Here is a 24,122-nt window from a genome sequence, read left to right on the forward strand (position 1 = left end):
TATCAAGTGCGTGGTGGACAGTGTGATGAAGCCGTCTGCACACTGTGTATTAACTCCAAAGTGCGTGGTGGATGCAATACGAAACGCAGCGTGGAAGAAAAATCACTGAGTAGTAGCAAGGAGGTTGTCTGCTTAACACTAGAACTACCACGTCAATTGACCTTTTTACCTAAAAGACCCACAAGAGGGTCATTTGACCCTTTGGACCCCCTGCGGACACTCCTTTTGTTGTGGAAATGTGGCTGTTAGCAGCTCACAGCTGTCACTTGAGTCACAGAGTCAGAGACAAGCAATTTGCCGTGCAGTTGGCAGCGTTTCGATGGAAGTGCATTAGATTATTAGAGTACTTGCAGGCCCGGGCCCGTCGGCCAAGGAAGGGGCGAACTCGGGCCCCCTCACGGCAGTTGTCCCCCCAGCCCCCCCATAGGCCTGCCCCTGCCTCTAGCGCTAGAAGTCTCTCAAAAAGAGATGAATAAAGTAAAACAAAAACAATCATGTAGATGGGTCATATAGTCACAGCAATGCTGCTCAATATGTTCTTCACACAGTCAATACGACCCACTGTGGTTCCAATCCTAGAGTGCACGCATATGCAGATTTTTTGGGGTAGTTTTTGATACAAAGAGAACAGGCACATAATGTTGATTATGTTCTGTTCCTGTTCAGCAAAATGCTTTGGTCATACACTGTATTGTAAAGCTGGATTCCAAATGTAAAGAGGAGGATACTGACACCCTCAGAATTGGAAACCCAGTCTGCACAGTGTTGGCTACTTATACGTTACAAAATGATAAACAATGAATAAATGACTTACCTGCACATACTGGTGCTACAGCTCGTACTCTGCCAGTATTCCTATCAACTGATACTCTGTATATTTGTTTCATAGCGATTCGTTTCTGGATTGGATTGGTCAAATAGATTAGTCACCTGCAATGTGGAACTCTCCTCATTTGTTACAGGCAAAAATGATGTTACTTATTATATACTAACCTGATTATCATAATTTTGATATGACATCTTCCAATACGTTCCAAAATATTTTATCCCAATTCCCTAACACTATCTTGAAAATTGAGCAGACTATTCTGCATATGATGACATATGAAGAAAATGTGCTGACATGTTTTCAGGACAACCATTACACTGAGAATCAACCAATTGAGATAGATCAGCAAGGTACATTCATTTGAAAATTCTACTAAATGTAAGCTGATTGTGTTAACTGTAGGATACTTGTACATAGCCATTTGCAAGGATGTACTAAATGATTGAGACATGTACAAAAGCATTTGAAATTTGACGAAAGCAATGATAAATGCCATTCTGTTGTGAGGAACTGCAAATTAGGTTTGGGATTTGTCCATGTTTTGAGAATGACATCTCAGTTTCAAGAAATGAGCCAAACCAATGGAGAAAAACTGTAACACACTGTCCGCCAAACTGTACTATCTGTCTTTGCTGCTGATATCTTCATGCAAGTTGCTGGTGATTTTGGAGGCTGACAGCCCTTGGGAAGAAGCTGTCCCCTCACCCCACACACGGCCCCTAACAGCCTCATTACCATAACAAAATGAGTGATTAGTGTATTAGGTAAAAGCTGCCGGTGTTCTGTCGAGATGTGTTGCCTCGTCGAGATGAGCGACCGGTCGCCCTATTCGATAGTGGTGTTCTATCGATTTGCGATGCCTCATCTAAATGAGCGACCTTGACTTTCCGCGGAAGGCGTTTCAATCGGTCCACGTAGGACTGTTTTAATAACCATTACTTTGTTTATTTCACGGACAGGGGTGTGCAATCGTTCGTGCGGAGTTTAATAAGAACGTGCGGCTGCTGACCACTAAAAAAAACGTGAGCCTCTCATGGTGTTCCAATAAAATTTGTAATGTATGCTCTAAGAAAATATATTACTATAATTGCTTTGTTTATTGTAATTTTATTCTTTTCGTTTAATTTGCTTTTACTCTTATTGTGATTACATTTTTTCTGTACAGAGGCTTTGCCCATTTTGAATGGCACTTGACCTGCATTATCATCTATTATCTATTCATTCTATTCTCTACATTTGGTGAAAAATAGGTGTGTATTTCACCAAATATATTGCCAAAATCAGCTTATCAAGTCCCCCCCTTGATATGGACTGGAATTGTGAACCTGGCAGGCATTTTATAAAAGTCACTAGTGACTTCAGCATCCTCCAAAACCCCCAAAACCACACCAGGATTGAGTAGATTGGCCAAACTGATCATGTAATAAGGCCATAAGGGTATATTATGCTAATAAAAATACACATGCAATAGTGCCCCCCCTCCAAAAAACCAAGTGATTCTCAAACTAAAATACCTAACCGAAGTTAGCACAAACCATGAAATGTTTCATATATGATTGAATGAAATAAACTCCTGAAAATAAGGACCTCACTCACTTTCCACATCCGCTGTACTACAGCACCTCAAGTCTCTACCTTAATTCTATGTCTTTGGCAATAGATGTAGCTCATCTACTTCATATAGTAGGGCCATGGGTAGAAATAATTGAAATAAGTAAGGTTTATGGTATGTAAATTACCCAAAAACGTTGCCAAAATCAGCTGATAAAGGCATAAAATGTGTCTACCCTTGACATTAAGAGGCATTTTGAATCTGACAGGCATTTAAAAATGTCACAAATGAATTCAGCATCCTCCAAAACCCCCAAAACCACACCAAGATTGTGTAGATTGGTCAAACTGATCCTGTAATAAGGCCATAAAGGCGATTATGTTAATTTATGCTAATTATGCTAATAAAAAAATTGCTCAACATTTACAAAGTAGCATCCGGCAGTTTCTATGTACTGGGGACCTATACTATACATTTCCATCAAAAAACTTTGGGGTACCAAACATTTCCGGGTCCCCTATCCTGGCAAGTAGACTACATGCCTGTTCTGACACTTTGCACATTGTAGTCTTTTTTGCATATGACATATTTTTATTGTGTGTGTGTGTGTGTGTGTGTGTGTGTGTGTGTGTGTGTGTGTGTGTGTGTGTGTGTGGCAGGGGTTGTATGCCTGAGTGGCTACTCTCATTTTACTGGATTGTATGTTTTCTTACCTGCCCAGGGACTGCAGATGGAAATTAGCTATTCGCTATAATCTGGTGCAGGTCATCTTTTTACTATGTAACTAATGTACTTTGCACATGGTCCCTGATGAAATAAACCAATAAACTAAACTAAACTTTTTATTTCTTTAAGGTAGGGGTAGGCTATTCAATTAAATGTCAATGAGTTTTCAAAATTCCTCTCAGTAAAGGGGCCGAACTACACATATGTATTGTGGTTGCAGACTGTCAATGAAAAAAACATAGGAGACCTCATTGAAGTGGGGGGTCTGGGGGTCCTCCCCCAGAAAGTTTTGCATTTCTTAGCATTTCTGAAAAACGATTCTGTATTTCACTTGTGTGGGGCCAGAACCTTGCTGTCCAAGGGCCGCATCTGGCCCCAGGGCCGCCATTTGAATAGCCCTGGTCTAGGCTCATTTGACGAATGAAGATGCATAATCCCCTGCTGGGATGCGTACAGTTGTTAGCCAATTATTTAGGCCTACCAATAACCATAGACAGGCAGCTATTTAAAATAATGATAGTAATAATAATAGAAAGGGGGGGCGCACCTTGCATCAATTTCCTTTATTTTTTTGTGCACAGACGCGTTTCGGCGTGTGCCTTCCTCAGTGTGCAACCCGAAAGCCGAAACACGTCTGTGCACAAAAAAATAAAGAAAAAAATTGATGCAAGGTGCGCCCCCCCTTTCTTTGATTCTAAGTATTCATTTGGGACAGCACCCTTAAAAGTTATCAAGAAACCTGAGTGAAGCCTGCTACCTACTTGATAGTAATAATAATAGTAATGACAATAACAACAACAAAAAGCATTTAATTTTAAAAGTTTTAAACTGCGATGTAATGTGTTTGGAAATTAGATGTTCTGTGACGTCATCAAAATTCCAGCCCATAAGCAGTAATAGCCTTATTCGATTTTTCATCAACGCCTGCATGCGCATGCAGACAGCAATGCACTCTGGATGAAAATGCTGCATGATGGTTAAGCTTAGATTTCCTGTCTATCGCGGGATGAATGTGACTGCAGTCGGATCTTGGAACCCCTGCAGTTGCTTATCCCTGTCGATGCTCNTCTGCAGACTGACTCCGAAGTCACGCTCCCATGAACTGGTTGGTCAACAACTCACTCACGTGTATATGGGGCACCTAAGTCATGCCCTTCTACTTCCGATCCATGGGGCTGGAGCTTGTATATTTTTGCACGAACACAACTCAAAAATCGCTTGCCAAGTGAAGTCAACAAGCACACCATTGGTTGTTATTAATTTTGAGGCACAGCATATGTGTGATCGACTGGGAAATGCGAGGTGGATCGAAAAATAGCTTTGATCAGTCCTTTACGGCCCAGTCAAAAGTGTTTGCGTTCCCAGCCCCATGAGCCGCCCGGAAGGGGTGGACTTAGGTGCAACCTACGAGTCTTGTATCACACCCCTACACAAGTTTGCACTGCTCCCCACTTCAGGTCCTCCTCCTAACCTGTCCCCCCACACCTCTCACGTGGTGTGTTAATAGATCAAACTGGTGCGAGCTCATCGTCTCGTGCATATTTGAGGCCGGCTTTAAATGTGCTGTATTTAATACCACCCACATCGTGACAACAAGTTCTCGCTCACTTGCCTTCGCAACATCGGCGCTTGCAACAAACTCGTCCACTAGTACGGGACAATTTCCCCCTATGAATTCAAACAATCTGATTATAGTGAAAAAATATTATCTGCACTTGACAGTAGACCGATATTCTTCTGTAAGCTTCCATTATAACGTGCGTTGCAAACTTTCTCACCAAATGAAATGACGCGCTCGAGCTACAGGCACTGCAAATTCATGTCGCTTGCTTTGTTAGACACGTGTAGGCTACATTTCATGCCTCGTCTGTCTTTTTTTGGTGAAATATCACGAGAATGTCTCAAATATGATGCTTAGACATAGTCTAGTATCCACTCATGGATCACTAGCCTATTTTGCAGTGGTGGGGCCAACTGGGGAATGAGATAATGCGGATGCTGGCAGAGGAAAAAAAGATATAGCCTACGCGTAAAATAAACAATGTGCAACGTTTAGGCCTATGCCTTATGTCAATTTAGACAGGGTGTAGTCAGAGTAGAGTAGTCATCGTGGAGCTAGGAGCCAATGGTAGGCTTACAGAAAAGACAGCGTGAGGATTGCCCAAAGCGACTGTGCATAATGTGCTGTGATTTGGTGTTGGAAAGTGCACTGGAGTCATAGGCATATAGCCTATTTCAGTAGGCGCGTATGAGTTTGTTGCGAGCGTCGATGTTGCGAAATGCACGTGAGCGAGAACTTGTTGTCACAATGTGGGTGTTAATACATACAGCGCATTTACAGTCGGCCACAAATATGAACAAGACTATGAGCTCGCACCAGTTTGCTCTACTAACACACCACGTGTGAGGAGTGGGGGGACAGGCAGTGAGGAGGAGCTGAAGTGGGGACCTGCGCAAACTTGTGTAGAGGTGTGAGACAAGACTCATATACAGACGTGAGTGAGTTGTTGACCAACCAGTTCATGGGCGCGTGACCTCGGAGGCAGTCCGCCGACGAGCGTTGAAGGGGATAAGCAACTGCAGAGGTTGCAAGATCTGACTGCAGTCGCATGCATCCCGCGATAGTTTGACACCATGTGACATGTCACCTCGTCAACGCAACATCGACGAAATTTCGAAGTTTGACAGGAAATCTAACCGTCATGCAGCATTTTCATCCAGGGTGCATTGCTGTCTACATGCGCATTGCGCATGCATGCGTTGACGGCATCTCGATCCCACCTAGGGTTTCCCAACCACTGTGCCGCGGCACACTAGTGTGCCGTGAGAGATCGTCAGGTGTGCCGTGGAAAATTCTTGGGGATTATTTTTTTGGTGGAATTCATCGTTATTATCAACAAATAGGCCTAATGCCTATGTCATTTTCTAGTAGCCTAGTGTCTGCTGTTGACTGGCGTCCTAAGCATGAAATAATTCCTTATCACTAGGTGGCAGCAGGTAGCGAATTGCATTGATGTATCTTCAGTAGCCCTAACAAAAAACGTCCATCCATACCTGCCAACCTTTAAAACATTTTTTGAGTAGCAACTTATCGCGGCGCGGCAATTCACGGCGCAACAACTTGGCATGACAAAGCAACGGGGTCGCCGGCGGGCCCATCTGAGAGGCTACTTTGTTTTGCATAGTCTGCTCTACACCTAGGGTTGCCAAATGTCAAGGGAGAAGATATGGGACACTTCATTCAGGCAGGGGGTGTAGGGGTCCTCCCCCAGAAAAATGTGCTTTTCTTAGATGCAATTTCCTGCATTTTAATGCATTTTAGCCTAACATCCTGTGTATCTGGCAAATAGTTTATCTTGCTCTTCACAGTACTTTGAACTACCATAATTTATTAAACTTTCATGGAAGATGTTTTTTTTTTGTTTCACACCATAACACCAATAAAATGCTATGATATAGTGTGCTGGAATTCAGGCCTCTAAATTAACTTTATTGATCACCAGCCAATATGGCTGTTAATCTTACTAGTCAAACATACCACCAGTCTGGCTAGTAAGTGGCTATTAAAGGGACAGTTTGGTCAATTTCAACATGCAGTTATATTGCTCACGCTACCCTTGACTTGTCAGTACCTGGTGATGCCACATTTTTCGGCTCAGCCCTTTCCGAGATATGAGCAATTCTAATGGGGGCAGCGTTTGTTTACATTTTTAAAAAATGAAACATAGGCCAACTCCAAATATTTTCCCAAAAGGTACTGCTGTTTGCTAGTTGTCTGCTGATGTTTTATAACCTTTTGGATGTTTTTGGGAATAAATAAAAATGTTTTTTTGAAATGTAAACAAAGAGCTGCCCCCATTACAATGACCAGGATCTCGGAAACGGCTGAAGAAGAAGAAAAAAAAATCTCAGGCACTGACAAGTCCAGGGTAGTGTGAGCATTACAACTGCATGTTGAAATTGACCAAACTGTCCCTTTAAGTTATCATTTGTACCAGCCAAACAGAGCATTTGGTCACTTGGGGGTGTTAAGGAGCTGGAATTGAATATGAAACTGAAGCATTTTCTGATTATTTTTTTGTCTGTAGAAGGTACATGTAGGAAAATGTATAATTTGATTATAAAATACTGAGGCATTTCAGTAATTTTTATGAACAAAAAGTTGAATTGTAATGATTCTTACATCATCTCCCCCAATATTAATAAATGGTGATGTTGTCACCTACTGTGAAGAAGCATCAGCAGTAGAGAAAAAGATAAAGACAAGTGTTATGTAAGCTAGGATAATATCAGGTTAATAATATCAAGATAATATCAGGTTAACTGGTAAGCATAATTAGCCCGGTTTTAGGGAAAGGGGAAAGCAATCACCTCCTGTTACCTCGCGGGGAAACTTGTGGGGAAACCTTTGTCACAAACACCCCAGGCACAATTTCCAATCCGTTTTTAATAATAATAATATGACTGTAATATATTGCCTTTGAAAACATGAGATTTCCGCTTTGAGTTCATGGAGCGCTGTCAAACTGTCCGACTTCTTCTGACCGACCTCGTCCTTTTGCAGCGCTGTAATTGTTGTCAAACAGCATTTTAGGGCGGGCCTTAGCCAAAGGTGAAAGACGCATAGGTTTCACATTAAGATTAAGTGAGTAAAATATACAGAGATTGATATTTGTACGTATGCATCTTCAGTGAAATATTTCCCAAATGTTGCTACTCTCAGAATAAGCATTATTTTCTGTATTCCTGCTAATAGAATGCTTTTGGACAGAATAACAATTTGTAAATTGTAGGCATACTTTGAAGTTTATAGCTTCTTTAAGAAGTGAATATTAAGTGCACTTTTTATTTAAAAGAGGAAATGTAAAATATGACAGTTATGTGTTTATTTGATTGCTATTCAAGACACTTTGTAGCCGCCTATTTTAACAATATAGTCATTCTTATCAGAGAATAATTTGTTTTCATTATTTTTGGTTGGTGGTGTGCCGCAGGATTTTTTCAATGGAAAAAGTGTGCCTTGGCACGAAAAAGGTTGGGAAACACTGGCCTATTTGCGTGACCATCAGCACACCAAGCATTCAATTTTATGCAAACAAAAAAATCCTTACTAGGACACTTTATTTAACTAAAAACAACAGGCAACGCATGTCAGCGCAGGTCACGGGAAGTTGTTCGACTTGTCCGACTGTTCAGCCTTCAAACACTGGGAACACTTATGATGGGCTAGACCCGAAACCTTTGCATCCCACTTTTTGTTTTGGCTTCTCTTTATTTTCAGCTTTTAATACAGTTTCACTGAACAGCATCAAGCTGTGCGACTCCTTTTTCTTCACACTGCATTTTTGGTTTGGAATTACGCACCGAGCGAAACTTCTCAAGTAAGACAAAGGCGCGGACGCCATCTCTACCTTCACCCATCAAACAAATCATCATTGTCCACTCAAGGTGTGTCTGATGAATAAAAACTGACTACACACTGTAGACTACTCTTAATATGACCTTGTATAGATTCAAATATTAAGGTGTAGGCCTAAACGTTGTGGATACAGGGCTTTTTCTAGGAATTTTTGGCATGAGGGAGCATCATGGCAGGTTGCGGGGGGTGAAGGGGGGAATTTATTAGGGGCGCTCAAAAAAGTAATTTTTATATATATATATATATATATATATATATATATATATATATAAAAGAAGTATGAGGGTGCACCCGCGGAGGTACAGTGGCGCTCATATGTTTACATACCCCAGCAGAATATACGCTTTCTCTGCGATTTCTCACCAAATATGAAGGATTACACAAAACCTTTTTTTTGACTCGTTGCTAGTGACTGGCTTAAGATATTTATTAGCAATTTTTTGTGTTTACTTTTTCAAAAGCATGATCACAACCCAAACTACCCAAATGACCCTGTTCAAAAGTTTACATACCCTAGTTTCTGATGCTGAATATGGTCCTGTTTAACATCAGGGACCGCTCTAAATTGTTTGTGGTAGTTGTGGATAAGGCTCTTAATGTTCTCAGATGACAAAACAGCACATTCTTCCTGGCAGAATGGTTATTTCCTATAATATATTTGGGTGTCTTGCTGGAACCTCACATTTGAGGTTTCCCCTGAGTGGCTCAATGATGTTGAGATCAGGAGAGTGAGATGGTCGCTCAAAAACCTTCATTTTATTCTATCTGAAGCTAATGACGGGTTGATTTGGCTTTCTGTGTCGAAATATTGTCATGTTGGCACTGTTGGAATTTCAATTCAGAAATGCAATATGAGGGGGTTTGATTGGAATCAAGCCATTGGGCAAGGGAATCGTTGCATAGCAATGATCATTGCAAGGGGAATTGTTCAGGAGGCATAGGAAAACCAAAAAATAACTTCAGGTGAAATATAGGACAACATGAAAAAATGTTTTAAAGTGTACAGCAAAGAGGCCCTTGAGGAAAGATGGGCTGTTGGGGGTTGCCAGGAGAAAGCCATTACTACAAAAATGCAAACATGTTATTTTGCATATGATACACCAAATAGCACAGTGAGAAGCATCAGAATGCCTGTGACAAAGTCATTTGGATAAATTAGATCAATATGGAACTTTTTTCAGCCACTATTAACAGTACCATTTGGAGAACAGTCAACGGAGCCTATGATGAAAGTTACACCATGCCCTTCTGTGAAACATGGTCATGGACCACTGATGTCATGGGGACATTTGAGTTACAAATGCACTATACTTTTGGTCCATACTCGCAGAATGATGAATACATTGCCCTGTGGAAAATACTGGAGGAAACTTGACACTCATCAGCCTTGAAACTGCACATGGTCCATTGTTTGGACATGCCAACATGACAATATTTCAACACAGAAAGCCAAATCAACCCGTCATTAGCTTCAGAAAGAATAAAATGAAGTTTTTGAGTGACCGGCTTACTCTCCTGATCTCAACATCATTGAGCCATTCAGGGGAAACCTCAAATGTGAGGTTCCAGCAAGACACCCAACAATTTTATAGAAAACAACCATTCTGCCAGGAAGAATGTGCTGTTTTGTCATCTGAGAACATTAAGAGCCTTATCCACAGCTACCACAAACAATTTAGAGCGGTCCCTGATGTTAAACAGGGCCATATTCAGCATCAGAAACTAGGGTATGTAAACTTTTGAACAGGGTCATTTGGGTAGTTTGGGTTGTGATCATACTTTTGTAAAAGTAAACACAAAAAAATGCTAATAGATATCTTAAGCCAGTTACTAGCAATGAGTGAAAAAAAAGGTTTTGTGTAATCCTTCATATTTTGTGAGAAATTGCCAAGAAAGCGTATATTCTGCTGGGGTATGTAAACATATGAGCACCACATGTATGAGGGTGGAGCGCCCCTATTTCCCCGTTCAGAAAAAGCCCTGGATAGGCTATATTTTTCCCATGATCACATTTCTCAGTTGTCGCCACCACTGCAAAGTCTAGAGTCTGTGAGGCCATCTAATTGCTATCCTTATTTTAATGACTAGGACATTAATATGAACATTGTAACATTATCTTGACATTTCACCAAAAAATAAGACCACATTGAAATGTAGGCTATACACTGGTCTAAGCAAGCGACATGGATTTGCAGTGCCTACAGCTCGAGTGCGTCAATTCAGTTCAGTGGTCCTTTGGTGAGAACGTTTGAAGCATAATGGAAGTCTACAGAGGAATATCGGTAGGCCTACTGTCAAGTTCAGATAGGCCTACTGTTTTTTTTTTCAAGAATCTGATTATTTTAATCCCTACAATTTCAGAACGCAGTATAATTCAAAATGGCAAACTGAGAAAAAAGGCTTTAAAGTTTCCTTTCTGTCCACGCAACTGTGTTGGAGGTAAAGCGGTGATGACACTTTCATATAATACTTTTTTATGGTGAAAATTTATGCACACAAGAAAAAAGCAAAAAAACAACATTCTCATTACTTTTTAGCTGAAAAATCATTATACTGCGCTCTGTTGTGGTATTACTGTCTACACCAAAACCACGGTGTCAATGGAGAAGTGCAGTATAATTCGCATTATACTGCGTTCTTGGCTAGTACGACGTAACCTCCTAAAACCAAAAAGCGCAGTATAATCAGTTTTTTGCGTTTTTTTCCGAAACGGGACCAAGTTGGGCCAAAAAATTTTAACACAAGAAAAAGAAGGTATTTTAAAGCCAATTTCCGGTCTAAACCCATTTTCGACCATTTTCAAGATAATGCGTTCTGATATTGTAGGGCAGTATAGTCCTATTTAATTTTATAACCTTATAATGCTCTGCAATGTGTTAAGTCTTTGTTTTGGTTAATTTGGTCAGGCTACTACATTGTTTAGATTCTATGTGTGCCAGCTTAGCGATTTCTTTTTTTTTTTTTACTTCATGTACTGGACTTAACACGGCTGCATGGATTTTGTAACATATTTCCAGCACTGTTGTTCTCTGTCTCGTGCACAAACTTTGCCAGCAGACAGCTTTCTCTTGTTGTTGGTGCTGCGCGGCGCATTTTAACTTAAATAGTGAAGCTAGAGCACTCAAGCTGGGCTTACACTGTGCGACTTTTGCCCCGATTTGGCACTCACACAACTTTTAGGGAGTCGGCCTGATTTCTTGCTCAATCGCTGGTCAATCGTGAGTCTCGCATCGTGCTGTGTACATGCGGTAACGTCAAGAGATTTCGCCTCACGATCGTGCAATCGCAGGGTGGCAGGAAAATCAAAGCTGTTTGAAATCCTGGTCGCGCCTCCTGACTAATTGGCACAGTTAAAGCAGTGCTACGGCCCAATTTGTCAAGTTAATAGGCCCGTACGATTCGCTCTTGATCACGTCCTCATCTCCACCTCAGATGCACATGTTCTCTCCTCTGCAGCCCCGGGAAACATGCGTGTCGTGTCAAACAGTCGGACCATTCTGCTCGCATACGACCATCGGCTCGTATAGTGTGAGGGCGTGAGTCGTGAGATATGAACTTTTAAATCGCGAAGCTTAATACCCATGACTGAAAAAATTGCACAGTGTATGCCCGGCTTTATTCCAGACGCCCAAAAGATGGTCGCTAGAAGTGTTTCTCTAAAAAATCACCGGGAAGTCAGAAAACTCACTGTATGACAACACTACTGGTTGGTTGCTGGCAGCTCTGATTTTAAGTATTCCTGCTGTTTGCTTGGTTCTGCCTCTTAAACGCTGTCAAAGAGAATGGATAAGACATAATACTAGACTCTCTGACAATTTTAAGTCGGGGTTTCTGCAGGAATATTAATGAAATATTCGGAATGAACGACACAGCGTGTGTCGTTCACAGGCACCAGAATAAACGCGTTCATAGTTCGTTCATGATCTAGTAGGCTAAATACTGTGTACGTTCAATTCACTCAAAATATGAACGCGTTCATGAGTGATCATTCATTTAACTCGTTCGGGTAAAACACTGGGTCGTGGACATGGAAAAGCATACTAGGGCCCCTTTATTATAAACAGTTAACGACCAATAAAACCCAAATATTGAAATAAAAATGACAAAAGTTACTTTATAAGACTGTACTTTCCCCCTGACCATTAAGTCACTTTTCAGACCAAGACATTTGATTTGGAATAAAGTGGAATATTTACACATTTTAGTTTAATTGATCGTTTACATCATAGTGTCAAGGTAACTGTTTGGATCCTGACAACAGCTAAAACTTACCTCAGAATATGAGAAACATTTAGTGCCTTCTGTGAGCAAATCATTTATATGTGAATAACTGCTACCCACTAATTCATCAAAGCTTTTGCTGGTGGCATCACTGCCATACAGTGCACTGACTTTGTCCTCTGCCATTTGGCTAATGGATGAAGTCCTGTCTTCTTCAAGGTCTTCTAATAGACCTTTTAGCTCCTTATGCCATTCCTACAGATAAGCAGAAATATTTTGTTGTACTATAAGATAGAGTACATCTGATACACTATGGGTGCATTCCAATATGCAACCTTGCGTCCTCCACTTGTGCTTGTGGCCTCGCCCCGCCTGCTGTCCCCTCCTCCGTGGAGAAAACAATTACGTTTCCCAGCTGTCAGCCTAGCCACAAGAACTTTTGGGGGACTATTCTTCATTCACCATCCAGTTTGCAAATGAGGCAATGACTTTACAACTGAGCTTTTGCAAGATATTGAAATATAATGCTGTTGTCAGTGTTGTCATCACAACGTATTACTTCCTGGTACGAGGCCACATGCACAAGTGGAGGACGCAAGTTTGTATATTGGAATGCAGCCTCTGCCATGCAATTGCAAGTGAGCTGTAGCTATATTTAAATGGCAAATACCTCTTCTGAGATGAAATCAATAGTTGCTTTGTAGTTGTTATCCTCAGACTTGGCCTCCACCTGTATAATGACTGATGTACAGGCTTCCAATTGCCCCGTAGGTAACAGGTCAGGTTCTCCCAGGAGAGTATTTAGTAGGGAGCTTTTTCCACAACCTGTTTGTCCAAACAGTCCAATGGTAGTTGTCTGCGTTGGTGTCTTTAGCAAGTCCTGAATACTGGTGCTGCACAAAAGTAAGGGGGTTGAGTTGCTTTAAATGTAACAGTAAATGTAAATGTAACAGTAATGTAGGGCAGTCATGGGTGAACGGTTAGGGCGTCAGACTTGCATCCCAGAGGTTGCCGGTTCGACTCCCGACCCGCCAGGTTGGTGGGGGGAGTAATCAACCAGTGCTCTCCCCCATCCTCTTCCATGACTGAGGTACCCTGAGCATGGTACCGTCCCAACGCACTGCTCCCCATGGGGCGCCACTGAGGGCTGCCCCCTTGCACGGGTGAGGCATAAATGCAATTTTGTTGTGTGCAGTGTTCACTTGTGTGCTGTGGAGTGCTGTGTCACAATGACAATGGCAATGGGAGTTGGAGGGAGGAGGAGGAGAGTCCAACTAGCAGAGTGTGGTGTGGAACGTTAGTAAACCTCCCTCTCAAAGCCTCAATACATTGCGGTTTGGCAATCGGACCGGCCCTTCAGCTCATAGTGTGGTATGAAGTGTCATTCCGTAGGATTTTTGTGCTAAAATTGATTTTTTTGCATAATTTGCTTTGTTTGGGGTCCTACTACTGAAAAATGATGGGTGTCGAATTTTCTGACCCCGTTATACCCCTCCTCTAGGGGGCGCTTTCTCGCCCTGGCCAGTATAGCTACCGAACCCATATCTATACTAATAATGATCACATTTTCACAATCTTGATGTCAATTTCAGGGTTATCGATGATGCTGAGTCCATTTATGACAGCTTCATTATGATCAGAAGTTGCTATTAGACATATTTTGTAGATTTAAAGGCTATTTTGTCCACCTACAAGCCTGCTGTGGGAGATATGACTACCATGGCATCCGTCTCATTGGATCTGTGCACATCATATACATAATAAAGATTTACATTTTATTAGGGTCAGTACTGTGAGAAAATAATGGGTTTCAAATTGATTACGCCTCCAGGGGGTGCAGCAATAAAGATAAGAATTGTCTACTTGTGTGTGTAGACCAAAGGTTTCCAACGCTACCAGAGCAACTAAAGTCATTATTTCTCTATGGAGGGTCGGGGAATAAAGTAACCAAAGTGAGTAATTTGTATTGGCAGTGACTACCAAAGAATAATTGGACTCGAAAAGCGAATAGGACAAGGTGTTCTGAAATGCAAGAACAAGTCGGGTGGGTTTTGTTTACCTGATTTTGTTTAAAGTAATTGTAGAGTAAATGTTTGGTTTGCCATTTACTGTACAATTTTCTCCTTGGAGCAGGCGTCACTCTTAATTGTTTGAACCTCTGAGGGTGCTGGCCCAAATATTAAATTCAATGTTTCAAGAAGGAGGCCGCACCTTGCATAGCAGTGTTTTTTATTGCACAACGTGTTTCGGTGTGTGCCTTCTTCAGTGTGCAACCATTTACTGTACAACCTTAAACTCCTAGAAAACACCCCACGGGACAGAACACCTTCCATGGCACAGTGCTTGTAATGAATCAAAGAGATGAAGATTTAGATGCCGTCAACCAACTCCTTGTCATCCCTGAGAAGCTCCCCACATCTCAGGTTTGATTTCAAACACTTGCAGCTACCAACCATAAGGACTAGGCCAGTTCAATGTACAACTTTCAAACAAAGAAGTGAAAGTGAAAGCCCATTGGGAAACTCCAACTCCCATTGTCATTGTGACACAGCACTCCACAGCACACAAGTGAACACTGCACACTGGACACAACGAAATTGCATTTATGCCTCACCCGTGCAAGGGGGCAGCCCTCAGTGGCGGTGGGACGGTACCATGCTCAGGGTACCTCAGTCATGGAGGAGGATGGAGGAGAGCACTGGTTGATTACTCCCCCCACCAACCTGGCGGGTCGGGAGTCGAACCGGCAACCTCTGGGATGCAAGTCTGACGCCCTAACCGCTCACCCATGCCTGCCTGAAATGTAGACAACACTGTTTCCAACACAGTCATCAAAGATCTGGAACTCCTATGCACAGCCAGGTTCCAGGTGCTGGTGAAGTGCAGTTATCAGTAATCCATAGTAAAAAAAGAAGGATCACCGCACACTGGTGGACTTAGTTTTTGCTGTTTTTATTTAGGTGAACAACGCGTTTCGCATTGCGCTTCGTCAGGTTCACTTTGACATTCGCATACCTCCCACAGGTGAAATAGGTGATTACCGGGTCACATGACCTCACCAGAATACCGTGACAGATCACAATAAAAATAGTAATATAAATAGAAATTCACATTTCATAACACTACAGCCACTATCTTTGAGGATACATTTGTTACATTAATTCCCATTTAGCCTGGCAAGCAAATTATTTTAGAAATATACAACATTTATCAGAAGGGCTTCAAATTTGTGGGGTCTGAAGAAGAACTGACGAAGTTTAATGACTACATAAATGGAACTTACCCCTCACTGAAATTTACCATGGAATATAATTCTGAGAAAATCCATTTTCTGGACTTACTCATATCAGTGAATGCTGAAAAAAGGTTGGAAACCTCTATCTACAGAAAGGACACAGATAGGAACACGATTTTACATGCATCTAGCTTCCACCCTGACCATACTATTAAAAATATTCCTTATGGACAGTTTGTCAGGCTCAGAAGAATATGCAGCAACGAAAACGATTTTGATACCAAAGCTAATGAAATGGCCCAACGTTTTCAACAAAGAGGGTATGACCCAACACTCATTGATGAAGCCATTGAAAAAGCCCATGGCAGAGACAGAATGTCACTACTTGATCCTAGACCCAAACATGGTAACGACAGAATTACATTTGTGACTGAATATTCCACGGCATCAAAACAAGTCAAAAACATTATCAAAAAACATTGGACTATTTTACAGTGTGATCCTAGCTTACAACACCTCTCATCATCACCACCAAGGTTCTGCTTTAAAAGAGGCCAGAACACAAGAGACATTGTGGTCAGCTCTACATACATGGAAAACCCTTAAAACAACTTGGCTTGATAGAGGACTGAATGGCAATTTCAGATGTGGGAAATGCGCATGTTGCTCTCACACCTTTGACACCAAAGTTTTTAGTCATCCCCACTCTGGCAAAAAATACCATATAAAAGAATTTATCAATTGCCAGTCCACACATGTTGTGTACATGTTGAAGTGTCCATGTGGATTACTGTATGTAGGTCAAACAAAACGCAACCTAAAAATGAGAATTGCTGAGCACAAAGGGGCGATAAGAAATGGCAATATGGACTACGCCATAGCCAGACATTATAAAGCTATGAACCATGGATCAGCCTCTACTTTAAGATTCATTGGCCTTGAACGGGTACAACCTAGCCCACGAGGGGGCAACCTAATTAAACAGCTTTTACAGAGAGAGGCCTTCTGGATAAATGAACTTAACACTGTGGAACCACATGGCCTGAATGAACTACAAGATTTAAGTGCATTTTTGTGATTCTGTTGACTTTGTGATTCTGTTGACTTTTTAATATAGGCCCCTACTGATGATGATTATGGATCTTGACTGTTTTGATGATCCTATAGATTGAGATTAAGGGATACAACATGAATTGTTAATGTATAGATTTTAATGTATATATGTATATATTTATTACACACTGCATCTTTGCACATTGGGTTTTGCACTATGCACTTTTACACAGAGGTTATTAAGAGCAACATGACCCTAAATGAACAATTTGAAGCCCTTCTGATGAATGTTGTATGTTTCTAAAATGATTTTCTTGCCAGGCTAAATGGGAATTAATGTAACAAATGTATCTTCAAAGATAGTGGCTGTAGTGTTATGAAATGTGAATTTCTATTTATATTACTATTTTTATTGTGATCTGTCACGGTATTCTGGTGAGGTCATGTGACCCGGTAATCACCTATTTCACCTGTGGGAGGTATGCGAATGTCAAAGTGAACCTGACGAAGCGCAATGCGAAACGCGTTGTTCACCTAAATAAAAACAGCAAAAACTAAGTCCACCAGTGTGCGGTGATCCTTCTTTTTTTTACTGTTTCCAACGCCTTCACTCTTACATGGGCACTTGCCAATTATTTAGCAACAGATGCGACCAACAGTACAGCAGCACTGCTGCAGAATGTACAGAATAGGAAACTGACCGTGATTATCTCATTCTGTCCATAGATGAACAAACACCCAAACATCCATAGTTGAACAGCCACTAAATCTCTACTGATATCCCTGTAATCTGAGACGTATAGCCTGACAAACTCAGAGATCATCGCTCCACTTTCAAGACCTACCCTAAATTATGCAACCCATTTTCTGTTCTGATGTTGACACAGGGATTCACTGCTGTTTTAGTAGGTCCTGAGAGGAGAACTCTCATCAGTATGTAGTGTTTTGCTGCAATGCATGGTCTTGGCAAAACAACTGATGCAAGTGGCATTGACACATGCTCAATTGAAAGTGATTCATACTCTTCAGCAGATCTCCATGGAGTCTTTGGTGGGAAGCATACAAGTGGGCCCTTGAATATCACATCACAACTAGTCTGGCTATTATGATGACAAGATTTGATGCCATTTCCTCTGCTCATCCCCTTGAATCTATTCAAGTCCAAGTGTGTGGATTTCAATGAGGCTCTGCATCTGCACAGTCCAGATGCATTGCAATTGTACAGTAACACCCAGTCCTATTTGGAAACCTCTTCAAGTGCTTGTCGTCCAGTGGACTGGGCATGTTATCTGGCTGCCTTGGGGAACCTTATCAAGTACTTCTTTGCATATGATCTCCTGAGATATGCCCGCCTCTTGGCAGTCCATAAACTCCTTAATGGTGAGGAGGGCCAAGTTTTTTCATTGCCACCATCGAAGGGCCATATAACCACGGATCGGACTGCAATTCGTGTGAGGTGCAGTTGGTTGCTGGCTGAGGCTGACTGCCCATATTGTTTGGAAGGAATAGAATACTCCATACTCAGTACTCTGTTATGCAACATATAATGACAACAGATTGATTCAGTAGTCATTTAACAAAAAACATGATCTTTTTTTTAACTAGGCCTACTATTTTATCTACGGGCCGCATTGAGTGAGGACGCGGGCCGCATGTGGCCCCCGGGCCTCCAGTTTCCCATCCCTGCTCTAGAGCATAAAGGAAAATGAAGGAACTTCATGGCGGCAAAGTAGGACTGAGTCAGGATGCCGCTGTCCATGTCTTGTCACCACAACAACACCACATCTTGCTCATATTGTGATGCACTATTTGGTCAGCTTCCCTCAACCCAGCAAGTCTGTGCGAAATGAACACTACCAGCTTACGGTAGATGTTGCCATCAAAGTCAAAAGCTGTGAAGATGCAAAATTCAATTGAGCTCTACAGGACTGGCAATCCATTAATGTCTCCCTCCATATCATAACTGATGAAGCTAGCCTCATGCATGCTGTTGAAAGAGTACAGGTGAAATGCTGGTGTCCATTCGAATGACTGAACCAGGAATAGTTCTAATTGTTGATGCTATGTCTGACACTGGAGTTACATCTGATCATATCTTGAAGTGATACAGTGTATTTCCTTGAGCCTAAGTGCACCTGTTTAGGAGGAAAAAAATGAAGCAGCAATGCTTAATGACCAGCACTCCTCGGTGAACAGTTGTTTTTTGGTGTCTGCGCAGTTCTTCCTTAGATAGAAAGAAGTGGTTGGGTTTAAAATTGTGCTTGCTTGCTTCTCTTGTGCAGAGCAGTACAAATAGAAAATGGGTCTCCTTCTAGGCCTTTCGAGATAGAGACACCGTTCCAACACTAAAACGACCGGCTCGGCTTGGAGATCATTTGTTGTGCTATAGCGTGTCCGTGTCTCTTGTCGTTTTTCCATTTTTGGCGATTTTGTGCAAGTTTGAGCAAGTTCCCCATTGAAAACAATGGTAGAACTTTCAGAGACAGAGTTCCGTCCCACTCTACAGATCAGAGTGTAGGAGGCTTTTTCGTTCATAAAACATCAACACTTTCACCTAGAAGTTTAGTTGACGCGTTGTTAGTGAGCTCTAGAAGATGACTCCACACGGTGAAAATATCATGTCCCAACTCCCATTACTTTTTAAATGGCGGGTGTGTAAAAACGGAAGGGCTGGCCCCATTGCTTTTCCCATTGACTCTTGAAACGCCTTTCTGAAGAGGTCAGCATATCTTCCACGAGAGGTCCATTTGTGACTGAACCGTTTAACCTATAAACTTCATTCAAAGACTGTTAGAAAGATCACACACATGACTCCAATCTGTATGCAGGACATTTGCCAATTCATATTAGTTTTTTTACAACGATAAGCTTAAGACCTAGAAACTGTTATTGATTCTGCAGTCTGCCTTAGAGCACCATACCAACTGCTATACAGACAATCACAAAAGGTGCTACCAATAAAGGGTTCAGGTAACACTTCCAAATGAGGGGCCATACTTATCAGTAAAGTTGCTATAACCTAATACTTAAGTAAGGGTAAATAATCATTACTNAACCCTTTAACGCATATCATGGGTCTAAATAGACCCGGCTGAGTTTAAAATTTCTATATCTTTGTAAGAATACATTTTTCTTACTCAGCACTCCATGAATTCCTCAATTGACTTGTTTTTGTCCCTTAGATGACTTAATTTATTTTTATGCATCATAACTTTTTGCGTGAAAACACTTTTTTGGTTACTACCCCTTTAACGCATAACATGGGTCTAAATAGACCCGCATTCATTTCCTATGTAATTTCATCACAAGCTTAATGTCTCTTAGCCATATTGGAAAAGGATTTTGATTCTTTTACTAAAAGTCCAACTTTTTATCATTTATGGATTATTAACTTCCAACATCAATACTTACTTTAAATTCTTTATCGTTATTCTTTGATATAGAAGTCATTTTATATAACTATATGATATTTAGACACATGGGTCTAAATAGACCCGCATTCATTTCCTATGTAATTTCATCACAAGCTTAATGTCTCTTAGCCATATTGGAAAAGGATTTTGATTCTTTCACAAAAAATTCAACTTTTTGTCATTTATGGAGTATTAACTCCCAACATTAATACTTAATTCAAATACTTCATGGTTATTCTTTGAAATAGACATCTTTTTTATACAATTATATGATATTGACACACATGGGTCAAAAATGATCCGCATTCATTTTTTATATACAGAATTATTAGGCAAACATGTTTTTTGACCATATTGTCTTTGTTATGCTTATTTTCCAACAGGAATCTATATGAACTTGAAAACCTATCGGATTTAAGTATCCCAGGCCATGCATATTTGTATAAAAATATGGCGATGTGGTCGAAGGTGCCCAACACCTTATATCAGGTGTGCATAATTATTAGGCAACTTTGTTGTCTTCTTGGAAAATGGGCCACAAAATAGATGTAATAAACTCTGAAAAGTCGTTTAACAATTTTGAAGTCTTCTAGAGGGATGTGGCTGTCGTGGAATTGGCAAGACGTTGGTCACTTTACCACAGAATTATGAAATGCATCATTACAAAGTCATCAGTCTCGTAAGGAATGTCACAGCCAAAAATTGAGAAGAATTTAAGGTGGAGCTACAAAAAAGTATTACCCTGCAGTCCTATAATACAGTGCCCTCCATAATTATTGGCACCCCTGGTTGAGATGTGTTAAAAGCCTTAAAATAAATTCAGTGTTTATTGCAGAAGAATACTGTCACACTGAAAATTGTAGGAAAATGTAGCCTTCAACTCAAATGAATTGTAAGAAAATAAAAAAATCCCTGACTAAAAAATAATTATTTTTCATTAAATCACCTGTTCCACAATTATTGGCACCCTTAACAATTCCCAGGAAATAAATATAATTGAAGCATTTCTGTCATTTCTACAGTAGTTTACAAAGTTTACCAGAGTATGTAGTAACATTTAATTAGTAATTCATCACTTCCTGTTTCCCTGGGTCATAAATATGACGTGACACCGAGTCCATTTCTCTTATCCTCTCTTAAACATGGGAAAGACAAAGGAACACAGCATACAAGTGAGGCAGATGTGCGTCGACCTTCACAGGTCAGGCAGAGGCTACAAGAAGATTGCCACTCAACTGCAGCTGCCCATATCCACTGTGAGAGGAATAATTAAGAAGTTCAAAACAACTGGAACAGTGGTAAACAAGCCTGGACGAGGACCCAAGTTTATTTTGCCACCACGCACAGTGAGGAGGATGGTAAGAGAAATCAAAAGATCTCCAAAGCTCACTGTTACAGAATTACAACAAATGGTAGCATCCTGGGGTCACAAAGTCTCCAAATCAACCATCAGGCGCTGTCTACACGCCAACAAGCTGTTTGGGAGGCATGCACGGAGAAAACCTTTCCTCACTCACAATCATAAACGCAAGCATCTGGAGTTCGCCAAGCGGTATTGGGGCTTCAACTGGGACCGTGTGCTTTGGTCAGATGAGACCAAGATTGAGCTTTTTGGCAACAAACACTCTAAGTGGGTCTGGCGTACCACGAAAGATGCGCATGCTGAAAAGCACCTCATACCCACTGTGAAGTATGGGGGTGGGTCAGTGATGCTGTGGGGCTGTTTCGCTTCCAAAGGCCCTGGGAACCTTGTTAGGGTGCATGGCATCATGAATGCTTTGAAATACCAGGACATTTTAAATCAAAATCTGTTGCCCTCTGCCCGAAAGCTGAAGCTGGGTCGTCACTGGGTCTTTCAGCAAGACAATGACCCTAAACATATGGCCAAATCTACACAGAAATGGTTCACCAGACACAAAATCAAGCTCCTCCCATGGCCATCTCAGTCCCCTGACCTCAACCCCATTGAGAACCTGTGGGGTGAGCTGAAGAGGAGAGTACAGAGGAGAGGACCCAGGTCTCTGGATGATTTAGAGAGATTCTGCAAAGAGGAATGGCTGAAGATCCCTCTTTCTGTCTTTTCACATCTTGTGAAACATTATAGGAGAAGATTAGGTGCTGTTTTGTTGGCAAAAGGGGGTTGTACAAAATATTAACACCAGGGGTGCTAATAATTGTGACGCACATTATTTGATGTCAAATAATTATTTCTTTATGTGGGATTTTTTCCCCACTGAATAAATGTACTTGTATTGAAGGTTGGATTTTTCTCTTTTTTTCCATTAAGGTCCCATATTATTTAGAAAAAAAATAAAATAATTGGAAGCTAAAAAACACATCTCAACCAGGGGTGCCAATAATTATGGAGGGCACTGTATTATACAACAGAAACCTACACTGAGTGCTCAATGCCCTGTTCTTCTGGACACTCAGAGATATGGCCAAGGTAAGAAGGGATGACACTAGACAAGTTAATTAAGTCAAGACTGGGTCAAAAATTCCTGGGGACAGAGTTTTCAAAGTTAGATCTATATGGACTTGGGAAAGTGACTCTTGACAGACACGGTGGATGGGCCCATGGCTGGATCATTGAGAGGAATATATTTGCATTTTTTGAAGACCATGGTATTTATGCAGTACTTTGCTGGCATTTGAGTGGAACTCAGGAACTCATGTAAGTGTGCACATTGCTGATCTAGCCATAGACTCATCTACCTGGTCCATTAACAGTTATCTTCACTAGTTCATAAAACCATTGACAAAAACTGTCTGTAGACATTTCTTGACCCAGTCTTGACTTAAGTTTCTTGTTGAGTGGTCTTCAGGTTTCCGCCTGTTTTACCTTGGGCATGTCTCTGAGTGCTGAATACAATGTTCTTGTGGACACTCAATGTAGGTTTCAGTTCTGGAATATAACATCACTGTAGGTAATACTTTTGTGGTAGTTTCATCTTCAATTCTTCTAAATCTGGTAGTGACTTTGTGAGCTCATGTCATGTGACACTGATGGCTTTGTAACAGTGCTTTAGACGGATGTGACCAATATTTCAAGACAGCCACACCCCTCTGGAAGACATCAAAATTGTTTATAGTATTTTTGGAGTTTTTTAGAGGTATTTTGTGGCATATTTTCCCATAGGAAAGCAAAGTTGCCTAATAATTATGCACATTAATTATGCCCTGATATAGGCTATTGGGCTCCTCCGATCACACCGTCTCTTATTACACAAATATGCATGACTTGGAATGCTTAAATCCAATAGGTCAGCAGTGGTCAACAGTGGTCAAAAACAGTTTACTTGTTCCTGACTGGAATCCTTTTAAATATATTTTAGTTCCTAACGTGAAACACTTCAGACTTAGGCTATATCTGCAATAATGGGGGAAATTATTTGTGTGTTTATTTATATAAGATACAAAAAATAACACCCATTTTGTGCAATAAAAACAGCCTAAATCACAACCTTTAATCCACTAGTTATTTCAGTATAAGAAGAAGACAATCCGCACACTTCAGGTCTATTTTTGTGCAGAGAAAACAAGAACAAGTCCATGCTTTGCAGACATCAGGCATTAACCATCATAAAGCAGAGCACAAACAGTTCAAAATTAAATCCATATTTCTTAATTATATAAACACACTCATGTCAAAATCCTCGTTTAAACCTGATGGT

General features: G+C 41.0%; 1 protein-coding gene across 1 annotated transcript in view; it reads right to left on the reverse strand.

Annotated features, from left to right (window-relative positions):
• The window catches only part of LOC134448748 (nuclear GTPase SLIP-GC-like), a gene marked incomplete at its 5' end in the record, with an annotated part of 108,180 nt that extends 84,753 nt beyond the window's left edge, over nucleotides 1-23,427 (reverse strand). The window contains 4 exons of the mRNA XM_063198403.1: nucleotides 12,868-13,002; nucleotides 13,418-13,640; nucleotides 16,031-16,128; nucleotides 23,386-23,427. Coding sequence (XP_063054473.1) covers nucleotides 12,868-13,002; nucleotides 13,418-13,640; nucleotides 16,031-16,128; nucleotides 23,386-23,427 — 498 coding nt within the window. The remainder of the gene's footprint in view (nucleotides 1-12,867; nucleotides 13,003-13,417; nucleotides 13,641-16,030; nucleotides 16,129-23,385) is intronic.
• Between the last annotated feature and the right edge of the window lie 695 nt (nucleotides 23,428-24,122).

This window comes from Engraulis encrasicolus, chromosome 5 (assembly GCF_034702125.1).
Source record: "Engraulis encrasicolus isolate BLACKSEA-1 chromosome 5, IST_EnEncr_1.0, whole genome shotgun sequence".
Lineage (NCBI taxonomy): Eukaryota > Metazoa > Chordata > Actinopteri > Clupeiformes > Engraulidae > Engraulis > Engraulis encrasicolus.